Here is a 22,583-nt window from a genome sequence, read left to right on the forward strand (position 1 = left end):
ATGACGTCGAATGTTTGACTCGGAACTATTTGACTTATAACCTTCAACTATTCGAATCGTTCCGCAACCCCTAGATACTGACTCAATATATACTTAAAGCCCTGTGCCATGAATCTTGATGCTTAATTCGCTCGAGGAGATCCTGCAGAGTGCAGAATGACCGCAGACGGCTCCATGAAGCACTCCATTATATACATAGATGGTGACGTCACTACGTTATTGTCACCTCTATACTAATACGCATCACATTCCCCTGGTTTGGGGAATTATGCTTCCTCCAAAGTAGTTCTGCGTAGGAATGAAAATGTTAATAATGAAAGAAAAATCTTTTTTTGTTGTGTGTTTTAAACGAAATGTTATTAAAAGGAATGTTATTTAATTATGAGTAAATGTGATTTTGGATCTTTAATAAGACTGATAGCGATTATCAGAAGCACGATTACCTGACCTATTTTCGCTTTCACTTTTCACTCGTAAAAGAAGTGCTACCCACAATGCCTTTCGCGTTAGTACACAGGTCAGTAAGACCGGTGTGTACACAATGTGAAGCACTCTGAATCAGCAGACGATTTATTCAATAAATTACGGAGGTTCCGTAGATAGTCGATGTATCACGATTGTCCATGAAGATGTTTACGATTTGTGTCGGGAATTCACGGGAACCCGTTGGTTGTGACTCAGTGCATCTTCGGGCATCCTTTTCCAAGGCTTCTTCATGTTTTGTCCATCCTGAGCGGACTTGTACTTTTTCGGTTGTCATCATTCTGGAGCTGTATGCTGTCATTTCTCATTTCCGGCTGGATAAAATATTTAGAAACATTGAAGAATGCTTTGCGAAATTTCCGAGACGATAGAGACGGGTTCCAGAATATTCCGAATCGTTGCCATTCTATCCGAACATCCATATACCGTCCAAAATAAAACATTTATCGTCGAAAGTGTACAAGTGTAGTTATTTTGTTTTTCAATCCCTATCAGGCAATAAAAATTGCAGAAGATTGCATAATTGTTAAACATTATATAAGGAATGGTCCCAAATCTTTAAAAAAAAACACCTGTTTCCAGATTCGCTATCGTGAAACATTCGGGAACCTAGTGGAAGGCCGTTTACAAGGCTTTAAGTAGTAAAGTTAATTTCTTTGTAGTTGAATGAGACGTGTATACAACTTGGTATTGGGCTGTTTAATAACTGATGATTTTAAATTCTATGTACTAGGGGAAAAAGTAGGCATATTAATCCATGTTCACAGCAGACGACAGATGATCACCTTTCACCCAGCAGACTCGCTAGCTCTGGGGCTAGTTTTTGTACCTTGATTAGCATGTATTATAAATTAAATCAGCATATAATCCATTTATACATGCACTTATATTTATTACTTGGGAATTGGGGGGGGGGGGGTGGGGGGCGCAAGTTTGCAAAATACTTACTGGTTCTCCAGACGAAACTGTGGTAAAATTCACTAACGGTAAAGTTATCATAATCATGCATTTGAAATAATTATTTCCCATAGACTTTTATATGTAATAAGAGTATATGTTTACATTAAGATTATTTTGTTTTCCTATCCAATAATGAAAAAAAAACATTTAAATATTTGTGATAATTAAAAGTCCTGTAAATGCCGATTCTATGCTAAATTATTTTTTTCTATATTGAGAAATAATTCTTGTAAAACTATGTTTTATATGAGATGTCCGATGAAAGCTTTACTTATGGAAAGCTGCATTTTATAAATCTCTTTTGTAATTTATTTTTGCTGTGCGCCATAAATAAATTACTATCTCAATTACTGTATGAGTTGCACATAATTGCTGTATATTTAGATTGATTGGCTGTCCGTGTTTGTGCGCATTGATTTCAAACTTGTATTCCATCCTGACTTTCAATTCTTTGAGGGCCACATTTTCGCAGACGCTGATCCCAGAATTAAATTAGGATCAACTATGCGTCAGCTTCAAGATGAACTATTGTTGTGGTTCTCTTCCTACTTTACGCTGGGCAAACGTTATGACAGGAACTATTTGTTGCATTCAAAGCCAGTCGCATTTCACAGTGTCGTTCTGATGGGTGTAATTATTTATTGAATAATTGTAAAATCATTTAACCGAATTGTGTGCCTTGCAAAAATTAACTTATCTTACAGCGGCTGGTAACACTGTTTACATGCCATTCACTTTAATGTCATAAAATAAAACGTTAGTGATTTTGCACATTTTATGTTTAAAAACTATAAAATGGGTTGGCGATTTATATTAAAACAGACACGTGCATATTCTAAACAAGGCGATTTGGATGACGAACAATTCAAAAGCGTAAAACTAACATAATCGTTTAAGGGTATTTCTGCTTTAAACATACTTCTTAATTATGGATGAAAAAAGAAGCATAAATGCGAAAGTCAATATAAAACGAATGCGACAGTCCAAACTCCATCTCGAATCGACTGCAATTCAGCTCAGAGATGCTCGAAGAACGTGCCGAAGCCATTATTATATCACGTTCTAACTATTGAACACTTCTCAATATCCAGACAGAAGGTATAGACAAACCAGACTGGATATAATTTTAATGGTAATAATGTCAAAACAAACATCCGAATAGCAGACAGAGGTAATTACCAGGGTGCAGAATCAACGCGGTTTTCATGGTTTTACACACGAGCTGGACAGAATGTAAAAACACCGTTAAGAACTTTATTTTTCCAAATATCTCAAGCTATTGAAATACATTTGCAAAAATCTTCAGTGCATAAAAGACAGGTTTGTGACGATATCTAAAAGTTTAAGAATAAATCCTTGATTACGTCTGAAATCGGTGACAAAATTTCACGTTGCGTGAAGCATAACCCTGCAGTACACAAGGACTTTTTGAACAAGAACACAGGCTTATTAAACAAAGTAATTCTGATGTATTTCACATTACCATAAGCAGCATACAAATCTGTCTTTAATGCACTAGTTGAAATACTTGAAAAAAAGCACCACTTGCCGGTGTGTTTACATCCATTAACGTTTAATTTGAAACCCCACAAAGTCATGTGATCCTGCACCTTGAGTACGCTGGAACAACAAAACGTAGGCCTCAGCTTGTGCAAAAGATTTCCTAAATAGCATTTTTCAAACCGTAATCAGAATTCAAAACATATTTCTTGTATTGAATACAAATGTTACATGTAAGATGAACGTTTGTCATCTGAACTCATATATGACGCATCATACCCTATTAAAGACGACAAACATCAACCATAGAAATTATACGGCATGATCTTGCTTTTTAAGCATTATAACTCATATTAAAGGCAATTGAAAAGGATGCTCGAAAATCAGTTTTGAATACATCACAATCCTCTAAAAACAGGATAGGATAGTTGTTTCTTTTATACCTAATGATAAATTATGACATTTCTGCAGTGAAAGTACAGCAGTGAAAATAACAAATTGTTCTTTTCACCGGTGAAAAGAACACATTTTCGGAACTCCTTTTTCTATTTTTAGATTATCATAAATAATTTTTTTTTTCTATGATCACGAGTGAATTAAAATCGACATTCCTCCGAATCCAACAAATTTTCTTTTTATTTTATGCTTTTTCACCGTTTATTCACATTGTAAAAGAGTTTAACTGGAGAATGTCGCTGATATAATGACGTCATTTCGTCACACTAATGACGTCTTTTTGTGTTTTGAAATGTATCTAGGCACGCCACAGGAGAAACTCCGAGACAGGGTAACTTTTTAGCGAAAGGGAAACAGCTATTATTTTCTTGAAAAGGGGCATAAAAGAAACAGAAAATGTGTTCATGTCAGTGTAAGATCGTTTGTTATTTCAATTTCACTCGTGATCATAGAAAAATAATATTCACTCGTGAAATAACAAACGATCTTACACTGACATGAACAAATATCCTCTATATATTATACACTTTAGTATTGGCCCCCTATGAGTATATTCAGGGACCTATACATATGTATATGTCCCTGGTATATCATGACGCTTGCGACAGATCAGCTGCATATGCATGTTTTGTTGTTGCTGTAATTAACGAGTTGGCAGCTTTGAACATCAAAACAATAATTGGATACTGTGAAATTTTTTGAAAATCTGATGAGGGGTTTCTGACAAGAAGATTTTTTAAGGTTTTTACCATATATGGTCATGGCGGCCATCTTGGTTATGTGATCAAATTTTTTTTAACAATTCTTTTGTCCAATGACCTAGGGATGCTCCACATGAAATTTAGTTGAAATTGGCTCAATGGTTTAGTAGAAGAAGATGTTTACAAATTGTTTACAGACAGACAGACAGACAGACAGACGGACGGACGGACGCCGGACGGTGAGTGATCACAATAGCTCACCCCGAGCTATCGCTCAGGTGAGCTAAAAAACGGAAAGTAATAAACCCTGAGGAAAATGTGTAAATCCTGGCGTTTCACCTAATCCCTAACGCGTGTCTTGTTCTCGAAAGTGCGTCTCGTCAGCGTTCCGCGTCATACGCAGGGCCATTTAACCAATGCTTTACATGCAGTTATTAGAAGTTGTGGTGTATTTTCATTTAAAACCATGGCAATGTAGTTTCAAAGCTTAACAAATATAAGTATGGTGTTTGTCTAAAGGCAAAAGTTTGGTGCCATACGTAAGAACGGAGGAAATGGGGATAATTTGAGATACCGGTACATATTTTTGTTTGTGATACATGTGTATTTAATTAATTTGACCATAAAATCAGGTGAGTTCTTGTGTGACTATATCCAAACACCCATGCACTTGTTCGTTGTTCCTTGTTCATCAACAGCTTAATGGCTAAGTGGACATACTGAACGCCACAACACTACGTTTGCCCAAACGATAAGCGTAGATTGGCAGCTGGGTTGGAATAAGAACAAAGCAAGACTAGCTGTTTAATACTAATAGTATGGCTTCTTTTCCTAAATATTAATGGCAATAAAAGCACATGCTATGTACAATAATAATATTATAATCATAATAAATAACAGTAGATATCACTTCGGAAATAGTTATAGATTCGAATGTAAAACACATTAATAAAGGATATCGAATCTAAAACACATAAATATAGCATACCAGTAAAATTGAATGAGTGACACATCACACGTCATCCGAGATACATTAGCAACAGGCTGCCAAGTTCTTTATGCATAGCTATAGATAACAAGTATAACATAAAATCAAATCGGACTTAGTTTACTATGTGTTGATTTTGTTCATTTTTCAATAAATGAAAACATTTGATTCAAATTCAATTGCCATTGAAAATACTTACATATTTCCGTAAACTAAATCTTAAGATGAATTAATACTAAATTAACAAGAATATGTCACAGACACTGCTGCCCCACAATGCATATTTTAACACAGACAAATTCACTATATTTTATACAGCAGAAAAAAAGACACGGACCAGTTTGCCCAAAACTGGTCGCAGTCTAAATTCCTTCCATATTAATCATTTACGTATTCAGCTGTCAAAGATTGAAAACAATCCACCATGCAGTAATATGAGTTGAACAAACACATTTTCGGAACTGCATCTACTACAGTGGAAAAACCCAAAGTGCAATAATTCTTACAAGATCATCACAGTCAAAGAGCATTTCATGAATATCATCTACACATTAAGCTCATTCAACTTTGAATACATATGTTCCAAATGCGTGAGATGCATATAGCAGTGAAAGAGGAGTCCAAAATGCCAGCTTCGGGACACTTTGACATACATATGGACGGACAAGTGGAATGCTTAATGCCTTTCAATACTTGGAGGCACAATAATGTCAACCTTTCAAAATATTAACTTTTGGTTAACATAATAGATATAATTCATGTGATTACTGTACGTGTGAGTACATGTGTACTTTATATAAATATATTGTTTTAGTATTGCTTAAATTTTGAATGTTGACAAATGAAATCAATATTACTTAATTATTTATCACAACCATTTTATATATATTAACAATGCACATTTTTGAGATCAAAATATAAATATTGACAAAATTATTCATGGAAAGAAACATGCTTGCAAAGCAGGGGAAAATGAAAGGGCATTGACACAATATGCCGATTCTGCAAAAATAATAATTAAATCAGTTAAACATGTTTGGATATACACTACAGTCACTTGAAAGAACATACAAGATATTGTAAAATTTGCATAAAAGAGAACATTCAAGCATTAAGATCATTTTTTAATAATTCCTTTGTCGTAAACCAGTAGGAAAAGGGCTTGGAATGAGAAATTTGCATCAAATGATGTCTGATCGTTTTAGAAAGTATTGACAATTGTATCAAGTAAATGTATAATGGTTTTTTTCATATTAAAATATGAAATAATGTGACAAAATGTCTCAATCAATGGTACATTTCCATTACACAATAAATGTGTGTTCATGTTCTTTTAACGTCACTAAACAAACAAAAACATTCAAATATCTACTAGACCGACCTACTGGCAACAAATTTCACGAAACTGAATAAATAAAAATAACACAATATAGCACATTTTGCATCACTACAATCGTACAATAACTACAGCCTAATAACAAGGACTTTTAAAAACTACAAACATGTGTGCAGAGGACCATAAAGTATGCATTCATAAAATTTTAGTGAAAATATGATGCATAAACACACTTTTCACTAAAATGTGTTTTAACAAATACTACTGTTTTCACAAACACTACTGATTTCTAAAAACCATCACATCAAAGACAGCAATTTACACAAATTATTGCAAGATATAGATTGACAATAGCATGTTATAAAAGTACTGGTAGCTAAAAACTGATTGGCAATCAAAAAATCTGTGGGCATTTTGAAACATTTAATGTGCATTCATCTAGGGTAACCCTGAATCCAACAAAATCTGGAATATATTTAATGAATGTATTTCACTGGTAATTCTTGATAAATAATGTGCATATAAACGCACTTGGTGTCTATTTGGTAACAATTAAAACTGAGCTTTGCATACCAACAACAAATTATAAATATTTCAAATTTCATCTGTGATTTGAGTATTTCAAATGTCCTTTGCATAGAATGGGTAGAACAAACAGTTCTTTGCTATGGTTCATAATGTAGTAAATGTCTCTCCTGCAATACTGTATGTTATCACTATCTAATACTGTAAAAAATACACAAACACTTTATTCTATTCACAACCAAAGATCATCTTTGTTCTTTTATCATTCAATGAAAACAATATTTACACACATTTTCATTGCAATGGAATTCAAAAAATATTTATAATTTTAATATGTGTACTCTTTTTCAGACTTAAATAAAATAAAATAAAATAAATACAAAACAATTAAATAACATTCCAGATACATTTGAAAAATTGTTATTAGTATAAGGATAATAAATTGTAATAAACTGGAATTACAATCAGGCAAACAAATAATTGAATTTTATGCCAAAATAAGAAAAACATACTAAGAAATCAACATACATACCCAGAGTGTGCATATATGCATAAAAGCTAAATGTGTGAAACTAAATTAATCTGACTTGTAATATACCATGTCGTATTTTAACCAATGACAATGAAGGCAAATCATATAAAATTATGAAAGACAGAACAAACCAAACAAGACTATTGCCAAGCAATATATGTCCCCTACCGTTGAAACTACACCATAGCAACCAGAATACTTGACGTATGAACAAAATGAAATGATGTGCATAATCTCCATATTGCCATCTATCCATGTTTCAAGTTTCATGAAAATATATGAAGAACTTTAAAATGTTATCGCAGGATCCAGAAAAGTGTGACAGACAGACTGACTGACCGACACACAGAGCGCAAATCATAAGTCCCCTCCAGTTTCACCGGACAACAAGGACAAAAGAATTTGGCCCTGTTACAAAATGGAGGTATAAGGCAGAACAATAGACGAACATTTTTAATGGCACTTTCTCCTTAATAGTTGCATTAAAATAAACTGAACAAGGTACTAAATATGTTGTATAGTATATTGTATCACACAGGGAGTTGACAACTGATCGTATGCATGTTGTAAAGTGTTGTCCCAAATTAGCCCTTTGCATGCTGGGAAATTTGTCGTCTGCTAAAATGTTGTCTGCTGAATTTCTAAAATAAGCATTTTCTTCATTTTTTTTCAAAGAATACTATCAGAATAGCAAACAGTTTGGATCCTGATGAGACGCCACGTTCTGTGGTGTCTCATCTGGATCCAAACTTTTTGCAAAGGCCTTCAAAATTCGGTTCCAGCACTTAAAGAGTTAGACTGTGCAGTCTGAAAGGATAATAAGGGACATCACTTTCAGATTTTAGGTCATTTTTTGTTTTAAGGAGGTAAGAGGTCAAAAATCCAGTTTAAAAGGAAAGTGTTGTCCCAGATAAGCATTTGCAGGCTGCACAGACTATATATATTTTTGGAGGACACTTAAATCACATGCATTAAACCCAATTTTTCCAGCTATGCACATATCATATTAACACATATTTACATTCTCATGACACCTAAAATGAGGTCTTAATAAAATCCTATGTTGACTAGCTATGTTTAAGTCTTATAACGACTATTCCAACTAGATACAGGCTGTCAACCATGTTCTATAGGAACAATATATGGAAAATGTACATAAAAAGGTATTAGAAAAAAATCAAATTAACATTACTATATTTATTTTTGATATATACTGTTTACGGACCAATTGTGCTGTATGAATGACCATACATCTAAACAAGAGGGCCTGAAAGACCCAAAGTAGCTCACCTGAGATAAAAAGAAATGATCTGTTCTTTGCAGCCGAAGATATCAATGGAACAAAAGTTCTAACCAAGTATCATGAAGAATGAACAACAAATGGCCCCTTGGCGGCCATGTTTTTTTTAACAGACCTGAACCATTTTTAAACTCTTCCAAGATATGTCCAAATTTCATGAAGATTCAATGGGAATAAAATGTGTCTTCTAGACTGTTCACATGTTTTCACTATATACATATTAAGAAAACTGCCCCACTCCCTGGCGGCAATGTTTTTTAACTGATAATGACCATTTTCGAACTCGTCCAAGACATCCACATAACTAATGTTTTGACAAAATTTCATGATGATTAGGCAAAACATGTGACTTCTAGAATGTTCACAATCATTTTTACTATACAAATATAAGGAATAAGACCCCCCACCCTGGCGGCCATGTTTTTTTTACCGATCCAAACCATTATCGAACTCAACTGTCCTATCCAGGTGTGGTAGTGCGGTCTCCTTCGCTTACGCAAATGAACCGGTCACAGGACAGTTACAAGTTATGTAAACTTTGTGAGCACTTATGTATTGCGGAAATATTTATTTGACAAACTCTTATTTCCTGTCAGGATGAATATACTGACTGGTTGTAATTCAATTAACTAAAGGTGTTCAGTCAGATACGCCTAAATACACTCAAAGAATTTATTTATAAGTGAAAACCAAGGCAGCTTTAACAAAAATAACTAATTTTTATTCCAAGAACTCGGAAAATGAAGAACAATGACAGAAAATTAAGAACAGGTACAAGCCAAGTCTAAAGAATCTAAGTATCGTTTCAAAAATGAACAACATACAGCAAATACCTAATGAATGTAATATCAAAATCTGTCAAAAAAACTGATATAAATATAAGTTACTGTTAGTCTAGAAAAGGCTTCAAAAATCTAGTTTACAAAAGAGGTCTAATTTAATCTAAAGAACAATATTTATGCAGATTAGGAAACTTCAGTGGATCAAATGTAAAAATAAGAAAAATCTACTAAAGTTATTGAAGTAGAGTCTTTCTTATTTAGAAAATGCCAAATAGAAATGATCTAAATAATAATAATTTAGAGAATGAGTTATCATCCAGAAACCATTTAACTATTTCGGGTCACCGTGACCTTGACCTTTGACCTAGTGACCTGAAAATCAATAGGGGTCATCTGCGAGACATGATCAATCTACCTATCAAGTTTCATGATCCTACGAATAAGCGTTCTTCAGTTATCATCCCGAAACCATTTTACTATTTCGTGTCACCGTGACCTTGACCTTTGACCTAGTTACCTGAAAATCAATAGGAGTCATCTGCCAGCTATTATCAATCTACCTACGAAGTTTCATGATCCTAGGCATAAGCGTTCTTGAGTTATCATCCGGAAACCATTTTACTATTTCGGGTCACTGTGACCTTGACCTTTGACCTAGTGACCTGAAAATCAATAGGGGTCATCTGCGAGTCATGATCAATCTACCTATCAAGTTTCATGATCCTAGCCCTAAGCGTTCTTGAGTTATTATCCGGTAACCATTTTACTATTTCGGGTCACTGTGATCTTGTCCTTTGACCTAGTGACCTGAAAATCAATAGGGGTCATCTGCAAGTCATGATCAATGTACCTATGAAGTTTCATGATCCTAGGCCCAAGCGTTCTTGAGTTATCATCCGGAAACCACCTGGTGGACGGACCGACCGACCGAGAGACCGACCGACAGACCGACCGACAGACCGACATGTGCAAAGCAATATACCCCCTCTTCTTCGAAGGAGGGCATAATAATGCCAAAATGTCTTGATGCTGGTGTTAAAAATTATTTAGAGAATAATTATTTAAAAATTCCAACCTTTTTCAAGAGCTGTTAACTTTTCAAGAAAACATCAAGAGGTGTTTAAATCAGCCAAAACAGCTTATTTTATACAGTTCAGAAGAGATCAATGGCAGAGTAGTCAATTTTCCCTCAGAACAGTGCATTTATCAATGATCAATATCTTCCCAAATTCCAGAGCAGAACTAAAAATAAATTACTGAATCAGATAAAACAAGGGAGATAAATACTGCATAAATACTGCAAAATCATGTACATGTTGTCTTTCTTTCAGTTATCTCTTAGTTGAAAGGCTTATCATAAGTGTTAATGACTAAAACAGTTATGTTAACTATGAAAATTCTTTGCTATGAAAAATTACATAATACAGTTAATGTCACATAATATTGACATAATAAAACCAAACTTTACTACACAGGAAACCAATGTTCTGATCAAATTTCATGAAGATTGAGCAAACTAGAAAGTTAACAAGATTTTATTATAGCCATAGATAGCCATATAAGGAAAAATGCCCCGCCCCTTGGCAGCCATGTCTTTCAAGCCAAGTTTACCATTTTTTAACTCATCCAAGATATCATTGGGACAAATCATCTGAGCAAGTTTCATGAAGATCGGAAAATAAATGTGGCCTCTAGAGTGTTAACAAGGTTTTACTAAAGCCATATAAGGAAAAATGCCGCGCCCCTTGGCAGCCATGTTTTTCAACCAACCGACATCATTTTAAAACTCAACCAAGATATCATTGGGATGAATCTTCTGACCAAGTTTCATGAGGATCGGACAATAAATGTGGCCTCTAGAGTGTTAACAAGATTTTGCTATAGCCGTAAATAGCCATATAAGGAAAAATGCCCTGCCCCTTGGCGGCCATGTTTTTCAAGCAAACGTAACCATTTTCAAACTCATCCAAGATATCATTGAAACCAATCTTCGGACCAAATTTCATGAAGATTGGACAATAAATGTGGCCTTTAGAGAGTGAAAAAGGCAAATGTTGATGTCGCACAACGGACAACGCACGACGGACGACAGACGAAAGGCGATCACAAAAGCTCACCATGAGCACGTTGTGCTCAGGTGAGCTAAAAATGACAGGAAAAATTCTTAAATTATGAAATATAGTGGACATAATTATAGTACAATCAAAATAAACGAGTTCTTTCCAGCATTTAAGAAGTAAATCAGATATGCTCTGGGAAAATAGGGTTTAATGCATGTGAGAAAAGTGTCCTCCCAGATTAGCTTGTGAAGTTTGCACAAGTCTAATCAGGGACGACACTTTCCGGTTTATTGCATTTTTTGTTTAACAGAAGTCTATTTTAATCTAGTTAACCCTTTCAGCGCTGGAATAGAATTTTGAAGGCCTTTGCAAACAGTTTGGATCCAGATGAGACGCCACAGAACGTGGCGTCTCATCTGGATCCAAACTGTTTGCGATTCTAATAGTATTCTATGAAAAAAATCAAAGAAAATGCTAATTTTACAAATTCAGCAGACGACATTTTAGCAGACGACAAATTTCCCAGCATGCAAAGGGTTAAAGTGTAGTCCCTGATAAGCCTTTGCAGAGTGCACAGACTTTACAGGGATAACTTATTACTCACATGCCTTAAACCCCGTTTTCCCAGAGCCAGGCTGAGTTGGATTGGTTGACAGCCTGACTATATCAAGCATCCTATATTTATCCTCCCTACTCTCTATCTACGCATCCTATAAATCTGCACTTTATATGCTACAAAATTCAACCATTAACACGTTCATTTGTTTGGTTTGAGGGAGCGTGTGCGAGCGTACGAGGTAGGCACGTCGGCTACAAATGCCTTAAAGCGGTACTCCATGTCCTTACGACGCGCAATCAGCTCGCGATGCAATGCCTCAGCCTGAAATACATTTAAATAATATTAAATTAAAATGTGAGAAGCGTATTGTAACAATGGGTCTTTTGCCATATGCTGCATTTGCACAATCTGGTCTGAAGCTACTCTGTCTGTAAAAGTCACAAGAGGATTTGCGGTTCTCACTAGCAGACAAGGTAGCTCATGACACGGCTGTGCCAATGCGCAGGCTGGTCAGGAGCTTTGCTAGCCTTATATGGCATTCGACCCATCTTACATGATGTGTTTCATATGCTAAGAAAAAAATATTTTGAGCTCTAACTTACAGAAATAAACAATGCCTTACCCAAATATAGTGTTACTTTCTCAGAAAATATAATTTACTGTACCCAAACAGGGCAACCTAAATACACATAATAGATATTATTTTAGTTAAATGTGGATACTAAAATGTACATTAATGCCTACAAAGTACATTTTTATGTCAAATTTATGTTAAAATTAACTGTTTAAAGTCATAATAAAAGTTTAATCTAAGACAATTTATGAATATGTAAGAAATGGATACACACAACTATCAGAATATAGTATTGCCACAGCACAGACACATTCAGCAAGCAATAACAGCCCTACAGACTGTGTATGACAGAAAGAACACTAAGGGAGCAAACTAGTGTTTATGTTATACATTAGTGATATAACATATCTATTTCCCTTATATGTAAAATATGTCATTACTATGTTCATTTCTTTTCAATGGATAGTTTTTTCCTTTTCATAAAGATCATACATGTCATAATTGTTAGCATCAAAATCAAGACATATGATGTTGACACATTGTCCATACTGTTACACGAATAAAAAACATTCCTCAATTTCAGTCTGTTATGCAAGTTGAAATAAAATCTTACGGTATTGACAATAATGTGCAGATCTAATGCATAAACACAAACGTTTGCCATTTACCTAAAGTAAAAAGTTATGTATTATAATTTATACAAATAAACTGAGTTATCTTTAAAATACTCTAACACTTACAACAGAACTGTTGTTTACATAAAACAAATAACTGAGTATTTGATAAAAATAATGATTCCTACACAGACAAAAAAACTATCTCATGACTACATGACAAAATAATGGTTTAGAGACTGGATACAAAAACTGGATCGCAATGCTGCAATACATATTACAAGCTTAAAAAGTAAACAACCAAAGTACTACAATAAATATGTCAGTATAAACAATAGTTTCTACAGGGTCATACAAATGGGATGAAACAATTACAGAAAAAATAAAACATGTGAAACATACCACTACCATTAAGGACGATTTTTCTGTACCAACATTTTGGAAACATAAAAAATTAGTTTTTTGCTTTTTCCAATTTTACATTTTGATTTGAAAAAGTATATGTAAAAAAAATCATTTGGAACAAAAAATACAAGCTTTTTTAAGTATTCTTTGTTTAAACATTCTGTATGAATATTTCATATTTATTTGTTTTAATTGGTACATCGGGCCCAAAAGGGAAATCACACATTAATGTTTTGACATACTTTTTTATGTTTATCATTAAGAACAAGAAATCATCTGGCAAAACAAAACATCTACTTAATGCATATATGACTATAGGGGACAGGCATTTCATATGGATTATTATATATATATTGGGATAGGTTGCCCATAACCTGCTGCCCTATTTGAGAACAACATTCAAAATAAGAGAAGATAATAATCATTCAATTTATCGAATGGTCGCTAAATTAAGATACTTGAATAAATCTTGCCAAACGTTAACACATATTTTAGTTCCAGTTCAGTACATTTTACATACATTATTATTTATTACTACTAAATACCGTTCATGGTCCAATTACTGGCCATCATTGCATATACATAATTTGCACCATGAAAGACAGTTGTCAGAGAATGTAAATCACCCTTGAGAAAACAGGATTTAATGTATGTGTGTTAAACAAGTTGTACTCATATTAGCCAATGCAGTCTACACAGACTAATCAGGGAGAACACTATCCATCTAAGTTGGATTTGTGTTAATAAGAGACTTCACAAAATACTGTGCGGACTGCACAGGCTAATCAGGGACGACACTTTCCATCTAAATTGGACTTTTGTTAAAAAGAGACTTCACAGAATACTGTGCAGACTGCACAGGCTAATCTGGGACAACTATTTACACTCATGAATTAAGCCCTCTTTCCGAGATTAAGGCACATTTTCACTAACCCAGGGATGCCAGGCTAAAACCCAACATTGAAACCGATAATTTATTTGTGATTTTTTAAATACATGATTATAAATTGGCAGTGCTCTGTGAAAAGGGGGTTTAATGCATGTGCGTAAAGTGCCATCCCAGGTAAGCCTGTGCAGTAAGCATGGGCTAATCAGGGACGACACTTTTTGCCTTAAACTGATTTTTGCTAAGAAGAGACTTTCTTTTAACAAAATATATCATGAAAGCGGAAAGTGTCATCCCTGATTAGCCTGTGTGGACTGCACAGGCCAATCTGGGACAACACTTTACGCACATGCATTAAACCCTTTTTTTCACAGAGCATGGCCCAAATATAACCTTTAATTAGATGATGCAAAGCAGGTTATGGGAGCACCTTGGTTCTACTTACAACACCACCAGCACTGGGTCTAAGTTTGCTGGGACCGCAAGGGAAGCAACCCCTGCTTAGTGCCCAAGTTAACACCAGGTCGAGTTATCCCCCTGCCTGCATGGTTAGTGGTTAATACAATAATTTAAGTATTCCAACAAGCAAATTAGCAGTACCAAAAACTATCCATATTTTTTTATCACTAGTTTAATAGTAAGAATATATTCTTCTGAATTACAATTCTTGAAATGTAAAACATGTTGCATATTGTAATATTGACTAGACTGAAACAGTTTTGACATAGAACACTTCTTATACACATTTAAAAGAGTTTTTGTGATATCAGAAACAAATAAAATACAATTTGAATGAAAGAAAACAAAATACATTTGTGATATAAGTGACATAAATCTTTGTATCAGGCATACTTAAATCATATTAATGTTGATTTTTGTTGAGAACTAGTGCTGATAAAAAACTGCAGTAAATACCAGTAATACAGATATAACAGGAGAAGGAAGATGTTAGAAACATGTATTAACATATGTGTATTATCCAGTAAGAACACATAAAATACTTCTGAAAACACATAACATGTAATGACCAATTAATTTTATAGAAAACAAGTGTTTAATTATAAATACTTAAACGTCAAAATTGGAAAATACTTTTTTCCTTATTATTTAAATTTCCAATAAGCTAAAATACATACATGTTATAAAATTAGTATACAAAGAAAAAGCATTTGCAATTACCCATCATGTGTTTAGTTGGTTTTTTTTAATGACTGACTACTTTTACTTTTTTTATTGAAATGAAATGTTTAATTTCCTAAATACTAAAAGCGGGTACTTTCGTTTAAATATTTAGAAGAATTATTCTAGGCCTATAGAACTTACTTTTCGATTTTTCCTTTGTTGCTTTATATAAAAATATCAACTGAAATAAGTCTCAGGTAAACAAGAAGGCCAAGATGGCTGCAGATTGCCTACTTGTGTAATGGTGCATGGCAGTTTTGAACCCAAGGGTATATTTTAAACATCCGTGTAGAAGACAACTATCTGATGTGAAATACCAAATATAAATTAAATTCAATTAAAAACATTTCTACCCCACAGCCTCAATACAATATATATATGGGCCATGCTCTGTGAAAAGGGGGTTTTATGCATGTGCGTAAAGTGTCGTCCCAGATTAGCCTGTGCAGTCCGCACAGGGTAATCAGGGACAACAGTTTCCAATTTTATATTTTTTGTTTAAAAAACGTTCTTCTTAGCAAAAATCCAGTTTAAGCGGAAAATGTTGTCCTTGATTAGCCTGTGCTGACTGCACAGGCTAATCTGGGACAACACTTTAGGCAAATTCATTAAACCCTCTTTTCACAGAGCAAAGCCCATATCTATATAAATAATGTGACCCTGGGGTGTGGCCAGATTTTACCCTAGGGACATGATTGGGCAAACTTTATAGAGGACACCAATGCAATGATACACAGCAAATATTTAATAGCTGACCCTTACGGTTTCAGAGAAGAACATTTTTAATATTATTTACCAACTCAAGATCACGGGTTTAATCCCCAGCCCATCTACATAACCTGTGAGGAAATCGGTCAAACAATCCTTTCTACAGTGATTCTCTCCAGACCTCTGACTCAAGAAGGGCAGTGGTCACTTACTGGCCTCAGTGCCGGATTAGCACCTCGGAGGCCCATAGGCAGTGATTCTTTTGGGGCCCACACCCCAGGCTCCAAGCCTACATAGTGCCTACTAGAACACCAGTGCGCAGACAATTTCACTCTTTTAAATTAGCCTACCGGTGGCAAGGCTGGCAAGACATAAAATGTCCTTTCATAGGTATAAACAGCCATTATAATATCATAATGCCAATACGACATGATAATTATTAGATTAACAATTTAAGAAAAGAACCCATTGGATTAGGCTAAGTAAGCAAAAAAAAATCCTTTCGTCACGGTCTCATGGCACTCCAAAAAGACAAGGGGCCCACAGGTAGTTGCTTACCGTATACGTGCGCTTATAAGACGCCCTCGCTTATAAGACGCACCCCGACTTCGGACTTTATAATGGTCGGATTTGAGACTGACCCGCGTGTAAGACGTGTTTATTTAACAATTGACAGTTTCAAACTGAGAATTGATTTTGCTGTTGTTTTAAGCATGTTGGCATCGTGTTGCCGCTTACACACGTATACTATAATGGCCAATTTATATGATATTTAACGACGTCGCGCGCAGGCAATCAGGTGATACAAACTTTTCAAGAATAATCACGGACAATATAACGTCTTACGCCCCAAAAATAACAAAATTCAAATTTAAAATAATAGACAACAAAATCAGTAACAATACTGGTACATTTTATTACAAATAAATCGGTAACTGAACATAGCGTTCCGATACACGGTACGGGCCAATACAGACTTAAGAGAAAATGCAAATGGCTGCCGCGATGATTCAAAACAACTGACAAGTGTCCAACTTGACTAGAATAAGCCCAGTAAACTCGATATTTTGAATTTTTTTGTTTATTTTTACCAGTATCTCGCTTATAAGACGCGACCCCAACTGTAACTTATTAATTTGAGTCTTAAAAATGCGTCTTATAAGCGCACGTATACGGTACTCTGCCCAATAGGTAATCTGGGCTGACTGGCCTAGGTATGTGCACTTGGCAACGGTAATTCAGCTATCAACCAAACTGACAACCATACTGATATTATGCCTGAAATACTGTTGAAAACGGCAAAAAAATCCAACATAACAAACAAACCTTATCATTTTGTATAGATGATGTTACAACTGGGGTTTGACAAGTTTTGATCCCAGAGACATGCTTTGAACAAACTTTGTACACTGGATCTCTATCTTTTTTTAAAACCATACATCAAAGCTCTGGCAACTTGTGGCTCCTGAGAAGAATTTGTTTAAGTTATTGACCATATAAGTCTTTATAGATCAGGTGACTCATTCAGCGTTGCCAGTGGTAACATAAAGGGGCATGAATTGAACAAAGTTTGCAACATTTCTATTTTACAATCTCTTTTTTTTGAGCTCTGGTGACCTTTATATAAATCACACCAGAACATTTCTAACAACTTAACAAAAGAGTCACCAAAGGATCATTTCTGAAAAGTTTCATAAAAATCTTTCTAGTGGTTAAGGAAATGTCATTTAAAGCAAATTGTTGAGGATGCATAAAACTTGAGGGTCAAATACCACCATTAGATCACCATGCATGAGGACTCAAATGAACAAACAACTAATTGCTTTTTTTAATAACTGCTTTTTTGTTAGTTGTTTTTAAGCAGCATTATAAAACCAAAATGCTAAGCATTACATTTTATTGAAAATCCATTGCATGCTTTTCAGTTTACCTTACACCAATAAAATCCATATCTAAACTAATAACATTAAAAATAAATGATATAATGAGGTTCCCTTTATTTTAGGATACAATATTATAAGTCCTAAAAAATTAATTATATGATATTTTGATTTTTAAACACAATTAATTATATGATATTTTGATTTAAGCCACATTTCTTAGAAGATGTATAAGAATATATCAAGGTATTGTTTAAAACTTAAATAAGACCTTTTTTTTTTAATAATAAAAACTACTGACTTACTAGAATGAATATATTATCCTTCTCCCCCCTACCCACCCCAACCAGCAATCCCCCTGCCCCAAAAAAAGAATATAGAAAAATACAGTGCAAGCTGCATTATAGAATAGATTAATGTGATATCTAAAGCAAGAATACAATTTGCCACAAGTATATACATTCTTATAGCATTATGTTCATGAACATCTTTTCTTATAGCATTATGTTCATGAACATCTTTTTAACATGTAAATAAATTTTTACATTATGTTAATTAGCTTCTGGAGCCTATTGTGTTTTAAGCATGTTGATGTATATAAAAGTTGACCAGAAAAATATAGTTGTATATCAGACACTCTGACCAGGCGTCTTTCCTAACTAATTTTTTTAAATAGTCCTATATTCATATAGGTAATCCACAAATAATGTATTTTGTAAATAAACTATAAAACAAGTTATTTGTTAATATTACCCTGAAATTTGTGAGTTATGTTTCCTAAAACAAACATATTTAAGTAAAGCGTAAGATGAAGAATATACAAAATTATGATGTCTAAATCCCACAAAGTTTCACATTTCAATCCAACTTCACATTGAACCTGTAAGAAACACTGGCAAAATGGTCTGGTTAAATATCCACAGTAGACCATCACCTTCATCTGGACTGGGTAGTGTAGCACTTCATTGATGTATTTATTTGAATAAATATTTTCCGGGGAAAATAAGAATCATGTCATTGTTACGTAACCAGATTTTCAACTTTGTACCACTTACTTTAATAAATGTCTTTATTTGTGCATTACCATGCTAGCTTTAGACAAAAAAATTATCACAATACTCCAAATTCAAGTCTATAATAGTGACAGCATCTTTGACTTACCCTTCACCACTCAGATACATATTTTTACGCATTTGTTGTCCCAAAGAAAGTTAAATTTAATTCAAGACCTTTTTTTATACTAAATTCAAGTTTCAAAGGCTTAATTTCCAAGCCTTAGATACTGATGAGCAGCAAACAAGCATAAAACCTGAACAGACTGCGAGTTACTCGCAGGCTGTTCTGGTTTTATGCTGTTTGCACATAGCCATTTTCACTTTGCTTCTTATGGGGTAAAGGGTTAACAGGCCCTAAATTGAAGCCCAGACTTGCCACATGAAAAGTTTTATCAAGGTTGGTCAATGCAAACTTAAGTAATTGAGCAGAAATCACTTGTTGAACCGTTTTGTATGAATAGCTTTTAATGTTATTTGCATGAAAGTTGCTTTAAAACACTAAATCATTCTCAAATTAAAGAGATTTTTAAGTCTTACACATTACGTCAACAAGTAACATCCTTGAAAGAGTTGACAAGCCTGATTTAAGTGAGAATCTAAAAAAACAAACAAGAAGAAACGAGTCTCCATCTGGGATAACGGAGCTGAATGCACATGAGTAAACTGTTGTCCGTAATAAGCCTGTGAGGTCTGCACAGGCTAATCTGGGATGATGCTTTACCCACATGCATTAACCCATTTATGCCTAGCGTCTAGAAAAAAGTCCTTTGCAATCAGCGTAGACCCAGATGAGTTGCCACATGATGCGGCGTCTCATCTGGACCTGCGCTGTTTGCTTAAAGGAATTTCTGTAAGAAATATTCCAAATAGAAATAAATATACTAGACATCCCTAATTTTGGACATAAATGTATCCAATTTAGAAGGATGGGTCCACTAGTCCACTAGGATTAAATGGGTTAAGTTTTCCCAAGATGAGTCTCAACTATCCACACATGATCCAGTCGAGATGCAAGGTGTGCTGGTTCTACCCTACACAGACAGAGCTAGAGATCTAGGTCCCAACCTGAGGTCCACTGTTTGAGCTCAGTGTAGCGCCGTAGCAGGTCCTTCTGGAGCATCTTGACCTGGCGGGGTGGAGGACACACACGTTAAAGCAACACACGGTGACACACGGTGAGGAATGTGGGAGTGGACTCTGGGGGTCATAATCTTTACACAGTTTGTGATGTAAAGAAATGAACAAGTGAGGGACATGACAAAGTGATGGACATGACAAAGTGATGGAATTGACAAAGTGATGGACATGACAAAGTGAGGGACATGACAAAGTGATGGACATGACAAAGTGAGGGTCATGACAAAGTGATGGACATGACAAAGTGATGGACATGACAAAGTGATGGACATGACAAAGTGATGGACATGACAAAGTGAACAACTTGATGCTTAACATGGCTCCGTGTAATGTTTGACACCTAAATTCTCACCCATCAAGGAAAGGAATTAATAAGGCTTATGGTTGGGATAAAAACGTGAACATGAGAAACACCTGAAGTTTTATACGAGCCTCACTCCGGGAAAGAGGAGCTTGATGGGCAGGTGTGAAGTGTTGTCCATTTTCCTCTTAACGGCATTTTAAAGAAAGTATCTTCTTAATGAAATTCCAGTCTTGGCGGAAAGCGTCCTCCCTGATTAGCGTGTTCAGACTGCACCTGCTAATCTGGGACGACACTTTAAACTTATGCATTAACCCTGGTTTTCCCAGAGCGGCTCATATAAAATAATAACAATAATTGCAACATTGCACACAGATTAAGTTTGTTATCATACAAATGTCATGAGGGAATGGCATATCTGTGTCTGGGGATTCTTTTCATGCTTACGGAAGACAAGAGGAGCTTGACAGTTTACCTTACTCATCAAAAGTGAACCTTGTTATAAGAGGTAGCTATTTCTTTTTGACACTCTCTGTAACTATTCTAATCTCAGATCAGGAGATTTCTTTGACTATTCTAATTCTAGTCCATGTAATATTACAAGGCTCATTATCAATATGCAACAAGAAAGAATTCTGTGCCAACAAAGGTACCACTGTGACTAACTTTTCGATATTTTCTTTGACAAATAACTCTGGAATGTATGAGTGCAACTCAATAAGCCCTCACCCCCACCCCAACTTTGAAAAGTCTTCCTAAGCAAGCAGACTCACCCAACAGTACAGGTACATGGGTGCATATCCACCAAAAGTACAATCATGTATGCAGGTGTGACATCACTAACAGTACACGGGTGCAACATCAAAAGGCACAACAGGGGTAAAACAGGAGCAACAGACTGGAAAACTGTGACAACCCATGTAGAAGTTACTGGCATGATAATCTAAACCAGGGTCATCCTTGTCATGGACTCAAGAATAATGAACAGACTTCAGCACAATAACCTATTAATTTGCTACAAGACTGGGTACCAATGTGGATCAGGCAATTATAAACTGTCTTAACACTTTACAACTCAGATATAAACTTTTATGTGTATGTAGTCCCTAAGAAAATCAAGTTAAATTAATGACCTTTCTTACTAGATTTTTTTTAAGGCTTCATTTCCAACCCTGAGATAATGGAAAATCGGAAAAACGCATTGAACCTGAACAGACTGTGAGTTAGCGGCTGTTCTAGTTTTATGCTGGTTGCATAAGTCCATTTTTATGTTGCTTTTGAGCAGGACGGGTTAACCCTTTGCAACACAGAGGCAAAGTGAAAATGGCTAGTATTTGCAAAAATCATAAAACCAGAACAGCCTGCAAGTAACTCTCAGCATAAAAATATGAAGTATTAGATATTCCATGAATCATATTACTCTTAAGTGTTTGTTTTTTCACGCTCGGGGGAAGGGACCTTCCATATGAAAATTTTTATGTTAAATGTGGGAAAATAAAAGCCTAATTTCATATATACATTCTACTTTGTTCTAAACGTGAATCAAATGCTTTGCTATACACGCTAAGACGTTTTTAATTATAGAAATGCCTCTAATTTAGTGTTTTTCCCCCCAATCCCCCACATTAAGTCATATGCTTTTCAAAATGAATCTTACAG

At 34.9% G+C, this 22,583-nt stretch overlaps 1 protein-coding gene across 3 annotated transcripts in view; it reads right to left on the minus strand.

The window, feature by feature from the left end:
- Positions 1-4,903: 4,903 nt before the first annotated feature.
- The window catches only part of LOC127841776 (leucine-rich repeat-containing protein 27-like), a 48,314-nt gene continuing 30,634 nt past the window's right edge, over positions 4,904-22,583 (minus strand). For 2 of the 3 annotated variants that reach the window (XM_052370844.1, XM_052370842.1), the window contains one exon: positions 4,904-12,503. In XM_052370844.1, the coding sequence (XP_052226804.1) occupies positions 12,381-12,503 (123 nt within the window). In that variant the 3' untranslated portion in view covers positions 4,904-12,380. Of the gene's footprint in view, positions 12,504-20,551; positions 20,613-22,583 lie in introns of all 3 variants that reach the window. The other variant, XM_052370843.1, reaches the window with a different exon arrangement.

The sequence above is a fragment of the Dreissena polymorpha genome, chromosome 8 (assembly GCF_020536995.1).
Source record: "Dreissena polymorpha isolate Duluth1 chromosome 8, UMN_Dpol_1.0, whole genome shotgun sequence".
NCBI lineage: Eukaryota > Metazoa > Mollusca > Bivalvia > Myida > Dreissenidae > Dreissena > Dreissena polymorpha.